This window comes from Heterocephalus glaber, unplaced genomic scaffold (assembly GCF_053883595.1).
Source record: "Heterocephalus glaber isolate CG9 unplaced genomic scaffold, H.glaber_assembly_v1.0 deba00000546, whole genome shotgun sequence".
NCBI classification, from domain to species: Eukaryota; Metazoa; Chordata; class Mammalia; order Rodentia; family Bathyergidae; genus Heterocephalus; species Heterocephalus glaber.
Window position 1 is genome coordinate 42,235,693 of NW_028258147.1, and position 10,034 is coordinate 42,245,726.

General features: G+C 43.3%; 1 protein-coding gene across 4 annotated transcripts in view; it reads right to left on the bottom strand.

Annotated features, from left to right (window-relative positions):
• The window catches only part of Golm1 (golgi membrane protein 1), a 70,497-nt gene extending 60,871 nt beyond the window's left edge, over positions 1–9,626 (bottom strand). The window contains exon 1 of one of the 4 annotated variants that reach the window (XM_004862452.4): positions 9,206–9,626. In XM_004862452.4, coding sequence (XP_004862509.3) covers positions 9,206–9,383 — 178 coding nt within the window. In that variant the 5' untranslated portion in view covers positions 9,384–9,626. Of the gene's footprint in view, positions 1–8,759; positions 9,133–9,205 lie in introns of those variants that run through there. The other 3 variants (XM_013078746.3, XM_021242655.2, XM_087204818.1) reach the window with 3 other exon arrangements.
• Between the last annotated feature and the right edge of the window lie 408 nt (positions 9,627–10,034).

Sequence of the window (10,034 nt, forward strand, 5' to 3'; positions counted from 1 at the left end):
AGACCTGAGGATCAATGGAAAAGATGAGAAGATGCAGAAACAACTCCAAGCACACTCACCTACCTTATCTTCAACAATGGAGTCAAACAACCTCACTGGAGGAAAGATAGCCTCTTTAATGAATGGGGCTAGGAAAACTGGCTTTCCACATGCCAAAGATTAAACCTAGGCTCATGTCTCCCACCATGCACTAAACTAAAATTGAAATGGACTAAAGATCTAAATATTAATAGAGAAACAATCTCCTGGAAGAGAGAATAGGTAGGACTCTTGAAGACATAGGTGTAGCCAGACTTTATGAACGAAACATGATCACACAGGAAATCTTCCAAAGAATCAACAACTAGCACCATATCATATTTTAAAACTTCTGTACAGCAAAAGAAACCACCAATAGAGTGAAAAGACAACCCACAGTATGGGAAAAAAAATTACCAGCTACTCCTCAGACAAAGGACTAATACCTGCAATAAAAAAGAACTCAAAAAAATCAGATCCCCCAAATTTAAAGACCTAATCCCAAAGTGGGCATCTAAAATGAACAGATACTTCTCAGATGAAGAAGTACAAACAAATAAATATATGAAAAAATGTTCAACATCACTGGTTATCCATGAAGTGCAAATCAAAACAACACTGAGATTCCACCTCACTCCAGAAAGAATGGCTACCATCAAGAAATCAACCAGGGCCTGGGATTTAGCTCAGTGGCACCGAACCTGCCTGGCAAGCACAAGGTCCTGAGATCAATCCTCAATTCCAAAACAAGAAAAAAAAAATTAACCAATATCAAATGCTGGTGAGGCTGTGGGGAGAAAAGAATCTTTCTTCATTGTTGGTGGGAGTGTAAGCTGATACAACCATTATGGAAATCAGTATGGAGATTCTTCAAAAATCTAAACCTAGAGGTTCCACTTGACCCAGCTATTCCTCTTCTTGGTATCTTCTCCCAAAAGTCAAAAGCATCATACCACAGTGATTTATGCATATCCACTGTTATGTCTTATATCCAGATGTCCTCCCAAACCCTCATGTGGTCATAGGAGGAGAGTTTCAAAGGTGGCTGGATTAGGGTGTTTGAATGTGGATTAAGGGTGTGATGTTGGGACTAAGGGTGCTTCACCTGGGTATGGGTGGTACCACCCAAAAGATTTGTAGCTTGGATGAAATATAAAGGTAGACTTGGTGTTGCTCATTGCTGCTTCACTGTCTCCTGCCTGCCTGCCATAAACTCTTTCTCCTCTGCAATGTTCCCCTGCCATGGCACCCTGCCTTAGAGGCAACCAACTATGGACTCAAACCTCTACAAACTATGAGCAAAATAAACCTTTCCTCCTTAACTTGTGGGTATTGGGTATTTTGTCTCAGCAACAAGAAAAGTAATCAAGATACCTATGTTTATAGTAGGGCAATTTATAGTAGCTAAATCTTGGAAACAGCCCATATGCCCATCAACAGATGAATACAGAAAATGTGGTTTTTATATACAATGGATACTACTCTGCCATAAAGAAGGATAAACTTGAGTCATTTTTAGATAAATGAATGCACTTTGAGAACATAATTTTAAGTGAAATAAATCAGGCACACAAATTTAAATACCACATTGTTTCTCTTTTGTGAGAAACCCAAAGGGTAAATAAAGACCAAAATGTAGGATAGATAGTGGGAAGCATGAAGAACATGTTCAAATGGGAAGGGAACAAGCGAAGAGGGAGAGTGGAGGGGGAGGAAGAGAAAAGGAATTAAAAAGAAAAGGAAATGGAAGGAAAAAATAGAAATCTTTTGTAAGTGAGGAGAGAAAGAAGGGTTGAAGAGGAGGGGAATGGAAAACACGAAGAATTATGATATATTAGATACAGGTATTAATTCCCTATGATTAATGTGATCATTATATATGGCAAACACGTACTAATAAAAACATTGATGGGCTAGAAACCCTCCAGTTCTGATAGTGCTGGAATCAGAAATTAAAGTTTAATGTTTTATAAATCAATTGATCATTAGTGTATTAAAACTCTGTCCCTTCTAAGAATTCAGCAAAGCAATGCTTTTAAAAACTGATACTAGTCAATGAATCATTTTGAAGTCATAGCTCCCTAAACTGACTCCCCAAAAGACTGAAGCCTTAGCCTATATCCCAAGAAGAACTCCCCAGCTGAGTCTGACAACCCACAGAATCATAAGCAATGGCAAAGTGATGGTTTCAAGCTCTAAGATAGTTACAGAGTCATGGATAATCAAAATACAAACTGTGGAGTGGAAAAAAGTTACAAAATAGTGAGCAGAATATGATCTTATTTTTGTTGAAAAAATTTCAAAAACACATTCAAAATATTAATATATTCTTCTGTCATGGAAAATACATAAAAAAATCTCTGAGAAAGACTGCTTACAAATTGCCCTGAGGGTGGGATATACAGCAGGGAAAGAGAGGAATGATGCTGTTCTATCCATTCACTCTCTCTTCCTTAACAAGCACCTTTTCAGTTGGGGTTTTTTGTGTGTGCAATACTGGGGCTTGAACCCAGAGGTTCACCTATGTAAGGCAAGCACTCTACCACTTAGCTACAACCCTAGCACTTTTTGTTTTGAGACAGTTCTACTAAATTGCCCAAGCTAACCTGCCACTTATGATCCTCCTGCCTCAGCCTCCTGAGTAGCTGGGAGTATAGGTGTGTGCCATGGTACTCAGCAACAAGCATCTCTTCAAAACCAAAGCCAAATAATAACAAGAAAAAATTAAGATATAAGGAAGATATAAGATTGCAATATTAGCAAGTCTTGAAGCTGTGTTTCTACCATTGGCAGAGTAAAACATAGTATTTCACAGCTTCCTCACTAATACAAACAAAAACAAAAGCAAAACATGATACCACAAGTAAGGGTCATAAAGTAGAGGAAAACACTGGTCCCCTTCACAATGAGGTTCTCATCTTGGCTGGACCCCCGACCCCTAGGAAAGCAAAGGTGGATAAGCAAGCCCTACACCACCTCAGAGGACAAGGAGAGACCAGTGGCCGGCCCTGCAGCCTGGGGTGCGGGGAAAGAAGATTTGTTTCCGACTGGGTGACCTGGAACAGGGCCTCATCTCCAAACCTCCTGGCTCATCTGTGAAGGGGTAACCCTGCTGGCTGCCTCCTGTGAAAACGAAATGAGCACATCAAGGAAAGCAACTGTCTTTAAGGAAAGATTGCACCCCAAGGACCTGCTGTGGTGTTACCTAACCCTGTCGGTCCCTTTACTCCTGAAAAGGAGGAGCTCTGCTATACTTGCGCTCTGTGGCCTTCTTTTGAGGATCATATGGAAGAACTATGGAGTCTTGTGTTAGTCAGGCTTTCCCTGCTGTGATGAACTGCCTGACATAGATAAGAAAGGAAAGGCTCATCTTGGCTCAAGGCTTTGGAGGTCTCCGTTCACAGTAAGCCAGCTCCATTGCTGTAGGCCTGTGGAGAGGTAGAAACACCATGGCAGCAGGTGTAGTGGAGGAAAGTGGCTTACCTCCTGTCAGCCAGGAAGCAAAGACAGGGCAAACATGCCAGAGAGGAAGGGACCAAGAGCAGATAGAGTCCCCAAGGTCATACCCTACCTGTCACCTCCCAATAATGACATCAAATTACGATGAAATTAGAACCCTAATCAGTAAACCTTTAGCCAGCCTTATCAAAAAGAGGAAAGAAAAGACTCAAACCCATGCAATTAAGAACAAAGAAGGGGAAGTCACAACAGAACCAGCAGAAATCCAGAGGATCATCAATACCTACTTCAAGAACCTGTACTCTAATAAAATGGAAAACACAAAAGAAATGGACAGTTTCCTAGATACACATGAATTGCCAAAGTTAAATGAAGAAGATACAGAAATTCTAAACACCCCAATTACAATGAGTGAAATTGAAACTGTAATAAAAAATTTACCAACAAAGAAAAGCCCAGGTCCTGATGGCTTCATGCTGAATTCTACAAGATATTTAAAGAAGAACTAATGCCATTACTCTTTAAACTCATCAAGGGTATTGAAAGTGAAGAAAGGCTTCCAAACTCATTCCTGGAGGCAAGTGTGACTTTGATTCCAAAACCAGGGAAAGACCCAACCCAAAAAGAGAACTACAGACCAATCTCCCTAATGAACATAGATGCAAAAATCCTCCACAAGATACTGGCAAACAGAATACAGAGGGTCATCAAGAAGATCATACACCCTGACCAAGTCGGATTTATCCCAGGGATGCAAGGATGGTTCAACATGCATAAATCAATAAATGTAATACACTATATTAACAGAGGCAAGGACAAAAACCATATGATCATCTCAATACATGCAAAAAAGGCATTTGACAAAATCCAGCACCCATTCATGATAAAAAACCCTACAGAAAATTGGAATAGAAGGTCTTTATCTCAACCTGATTAAGGCTATCTATGAAAAAGCAACAGCCAACATCATACTAAATGGTCAAACACTGAAAACTTACATGCTAAAATCAGGAACCAGACAAGGATGCCCACTATCACCACTTCTCTTCAACATAGTTCTGGAAACATTAGCCACAGCAATTAGAAAAGAGAAAGAAATAAAAGGAATAAAGATAGGAAAGGAAGAAGTTAAACTCTCATTATTTGCTGATGATATGATACTTTACATAGGAGACCCAAAAAACTCTACCAAAAGACTTCTGGACTTAATTGACAGATTCAGTAGAGTAGCTGGATATAAGGTCAACACTCAAAAAACAATAGCCTTCTTGTACACAAATAGCAGACCCATTGAGAGACAAATTAGGGAAACAATTCCTTTTACAATAGCATCCAAAAAAATGAAATATCTAGGAATCAATCTAACAAAGGAAGCAAAAGACCTCTACAATGAAAACTACAGCACCCTGAAAAAGGAGATCGAGGAGGATATAAGAAAATGGAAAGACATCCCTTGTTTCTGGGTAGGAAGAATCAATATAGTGAAAATGGCCATACTTGCAAAACTGCTATATAGATTTAATGCAATGCTGATTGAAATTCCAACAATATACTTCACAGAGCTAGAGAAAACAATCCAAAAATTCATTTGGAACCAGAAGAGACCTAGAATAGCAAAAGCAATTCTGGGCAACAGAGACATGGCTGGGGGTATCACAATACCCAACCTGAAGCTATACTACAAAGCTACTGTGATAAAAACAGCATGGTACTGGCAAAGAAACAGACCTGAGGATCAGTGGAATAGATTAGAAGATGCAAAAACAACTTCAGACATACTCAGCCACCTCTTCTTTGACAAAAGAGTCATCCACCCTCATTGGAGGAAAGATAGCCTATTTAATAACTGGTGTTGGAATAATTGGATTTCAACCTTTCAGAGATTAAAACTAGACCCATATCTATCACTATGCACTAAACTGAGATCTAAGTGGATTAAAGATCTAAATATTAAGACAGAAACACTAAACTTGCTGGAAGATAAGTTAGGTAGAACTCTTGAAGATATTGGCATAGGAAAAGACTCTATGAACAAAACCCCAGTAGCATGGGAATTAGCAGAAAGAATCAACAACTGGGATTTCATCTTATTGAAAAGCTTCTGCACTGCAAGAGAAACCACCAACAGAGCTAAGAGACAACCTACAATGTGGGAAGAAATTTTTAGCAGCTGTACCTCAGACAAAGGTCGACTATTGAGAATATACAAAGACCCGAAAAAAATCAGACCCCCCAAATTCAAAGACCCAATTCAAAAATGGGCATCTGAAATGAACAGACATTTCTCAGACAAAGAAGTAAAAGCAGCAAATAAACATATGAAAAAATGTTCAACATCACTGGTCATTCGAGAGATGCAGATGAAAACAACACTGAGATTCCACCTCACCCCTGAAAGAATAGCTGCTATCAAGAAATCAACCAGTAACAAATGCTGGCGGGAGTGTGGAGAGAAAGGAACCCTTCTCCATTGCTGGTGGGAGTGCAGACTGGTGCAACCACTGTGGAAATCGGTGTGGAGATACCTCAAAGAATTAGGGCTGGAGGTCCCATTTGACCCAGCTATTCCCCTACTGGGTATTTTCCCCAAAGAATTAAAAGAATCATACCACAGAGATATATGCCCACCCATGTTTATTGCAACACAGTTTGTAATAGCTAAAGCTTGGAAACAGCCCAAGTGCCCATCAACTGGAAACCGGATAAGGAAGATGTGGTTTTTTAATAAAATGGAGTACTACTCAGCCATAAAGAATGAGAAACTAGAGTCATTTATAGCTAAATGGATGCATATTGAGGCCATCCTCTTAAGTGAAATAAATAGGACACACATGTGTAAATACCGAATAGTTTCTCTAGTGTGAGAAACTGAGAGTGTAAATAAGGACTAAAAGGATTAATAACTAATAAATGATACTTTGAAATTGGAAAAGGTCCAAAAGGGTAGGGGTGGTGAGAGGGGAAGGGGAAAAGGAAAGAATGGAAAGGAAAAATTGTGAGAAAAGAAAAAAAAAAAGGAAATGAAGTATGTAAATAGGGAAGGGTTTAGGGGTGAAGGGCGCACAGGTAATGGGGGAAAAATAGGAGCCAAGATACATCATGTACAGGTACAAGCACCCAAAGATAAATGTAAATGTATTGTATACCTAAAATGTACCAATAAAAGAATTTAAGGAAAAAAAAAAAGAAATTAGAACCCTTGTGACCCAGTCACCTCCTAAAAGCCCCACCTTTGAATAAGTGAGACTTTGGGGAGCACTTTGGATCCAACCCACAGCAAGGGTGAAGAAACCAGCTGCTGACCAGCAGGACACTTACCTCCCAGAGGGTATGGAAGATGTCCCACCGGGCTGGGGAGGAAAGTCCTAGAAGTTATATTTATTTTGAACCCCCCAAAAGAGGATAGAGGCTATCTGTGGGGTGGGGCAGAAAGACTACACTCCGTGATCCCACGCACTTGGGTGGCTGAGGCAGGAGGACAGACTGAGGGGCCAGTGTGGACAACTTAGCAAGACCTGGTCTCAACATTTTTAAAAAGGAAGGGAGGCTAGGGTTGTAGCTCAGTAGTAGAGTGTTTGCCTAGCAGACATGAACTCCTGGGTTCAATCCCCAGCATGCACACATGCACACTTAAAGACAGAAAACTACACTTGACTAATGCAAGTATGACATACGATATTTGCATATAATGCTTATCTGCACTATATCTGAAGTATTTCACGATACATCTTTTCATGCTAATTACATCACATAAAATACTAAACAGTCCTAACACAAGTAGACTTGAGCCCTGCACCCTCCCTGCATCCCTCTGCAGAGCAGAGGGTGACGGGGATGAACAGGCTCACCCACACCCCAGCTTTTACCATCAGCACACACACAGCGGATACAGACAGGCAGATCATAACTAAACTAAGCCTTAGAAGGGACAAGAACCCTTGAAGAGTCCCATAAAAAGCACAAGTTATACTAACAAAGGCAATACAAAACCATGGCCAGCAAAGCACACACTTCGCACTGAGTCAGCCTGTAGAAGCCACATCCCAAAGTGAAGACTGATCGTGTTGTCCAACCTAATAAGAAATAGGACCAAAATACTCAAAGTTAAGGGAAAATATTAGAAGTAAAATTCTACCTCCAGTGTCATTAAAAATGAATCCCAGATTTGAAGTTATATTACAAAGAGACTGTGACAAAAACAACATTGGTAGTGGTAAAAAACAGACATGAGGATCAGTGGAACAGAACAGAGAATGCAGAAACCCCAGGCACATTAACTATTTGATCTTTGACAAAGGGGCCAAGAAAACACACTGCAGCAAAGACAGCCTTTTTAGTAAATGGCTGGGGGGGGGGGGGCCCACTGGCTGTCCACATGCAGAGGTCTAGACCCATGTCTCTCACCATGTACTAAACCAGAATCGAAACGGATCAATGATCGAAATGGTAAAATAGAAACTTAACCTGCTAGAAGATAAAATGGGCAAAACTCTTGAAGTCATAGGTGGATAAAGGGCTTCCTGAACAAAACCACTGAAGAAATACAAAATCTTTCCAGCACCAACAATCAGAAAGCAGACTGCACCCTCAGGTCATTGTTGACCCACCAGGTCAAGGCAGCCTTGCCCTAGTACCCCTTTCCTTCCATTTCTCTCTTGTTTATGCAAAGTCAATTTTTTAAAATGTGAAAAATATGGTAACCTCTTCACAGAAGGACAAAACACATCTTACAAGCTAATCTCTCCAGAAGGAGTGGTGGAACACACCTGTAATCTCAGCTGCTTGGGAGGCTGAGGCAGGAGGATCACAAGTGAATGACCCAGCCTGGAAAATTTAGGGTCTCAAAAATAAAAAATAAAAGGCTGGGGATGTGGCTCAGTGCAAAAGTCCTAGGTTCAATCCCGAATACCAGGGCGCGCGCATGCGCGCGCGGGGGGTGGGTAGTGGTTCTTTAACATCTGCTCTAAGAATTTCTTGTCTCTTGACACCTTAAGAAAGAAGTACCTGGCCTAACAACAGCGAGTCCTAGCAAGTTACCGGCTTCCATCTGCAGTTACAGTATTTTTTCAACCGCGCGAGCCTAGCTTGCCTCTCTGCGTCGCAACTGGAGGTTGCTAGGACGCCCTCCAGGACCCACGTAGACTGAGCGCTGGGCCGCAGATCCCCAGGCCTGGCGCCCCCGAAATTTGGTAACGGCCACTGCCTGCATCCGAGCCCACCTGCGGCAGCGAGCATACAGACCCCGCCGGCGTTGCCAGGCACCCGTGCCAGGCTGCTGGTACCTTAGTCATCTGCCCTGAGTACGCTTCCCACAGCCGCCAGACTGCAGGGCCCGGAGACCCGGAGAGACAAAGGAAGACTCGAACCAGGATGCTGCTGAGCCCGGTTCTGCAGACCGGACCGAGACAGGGCAGGGCGCACCTCAGCACCGCCTACGGAGAGTCCTGTGCCCCGTCGAACAACTCAAATCACAGCGGACTCTGCTTCAGTTTTCAAACCGTTTGAAATATTAAGCAGGGCGTGAAGCGGAAGGAGGACACGGCAGGCGGAGGAAGCCGCGGCCCGCTCCCGCCCCGGTCCCGGCCGGCCCCGCGGAGGCCGGGCCTCAGGAGCCGGACAGCGTCGCCTCTGCCAGCGGATGCCCATGGCCACGCCGCCCGGCCCGAGACCCCAGCGTCCGCACCCCGCACCCGGCGCCCCCCACGCCCCGGCCCGTTGCCCGGCCCACCTGGAGCCGCCGCCCGGAGCGCGCGGTCTGGGAGATTCCGCGCTGCAGCCCGCCGCCCGGATGGAGACAGCGCCTCCTCTGGCGAGCGCGGGGCGCGCAGGTGCCAGGACGCGAGGCCGCCCCGCCTCACCCCGCCCAGGAGGTCACAGAGGCGGTGACCCGAGTGACCCAGGGACATCCGAGCCCAGCTGCCCGCCGCAGCCCGCTGGCTGGGCCTTAGTGATCTGGGGAGGCATCCTTACAGCATTCGGGCCAGGGCTCTGGGCTGAGCCCTTGTACTTCCTGTTTGTGTTAAAGCTTCGCAGTTTTAATGTATGGCCAGGATTACGAACAGTTCTCTTAGAATGATCGCTTTTCAAGTTGTCCTAGCTCCTGTGCCTGGGAAAAGCACCCCCATCCTCCATCCCTCCCAGATAAAAAAGCAAATACACGAAACTCTTCTCTAAAGGGAACCGGAATCTGGAATTTTAAACTGGGCCGGGGCGGCTGGCGTAAGTTTCCCTAACTGCAGGAAACATTCCTCACGTGCCAAAATGTCTTAGCTGAGTTAGAAGCTAGGGAAGAAAGAAAAAGGAGCAAAAAGAGCTTGCTATGCCTGATCTCTTGATCCTACTGTGCTCTGAATGATACTTTTTTTTTTAATTTTATTTTTATGGAACATTTTAGGTATGGAATATAATGACATTCATCATTGGAAATTTGCACATTTACGTAATCTAATCTCTCTTGGTTCTTATTTTCCCCTTCCCCCTGCCCTCCCTTCAACCCCTCCATTCCTCCCTATTTCCAAACAATTTGCTTCCATTTTTCCATTTTTTCATATTAATTC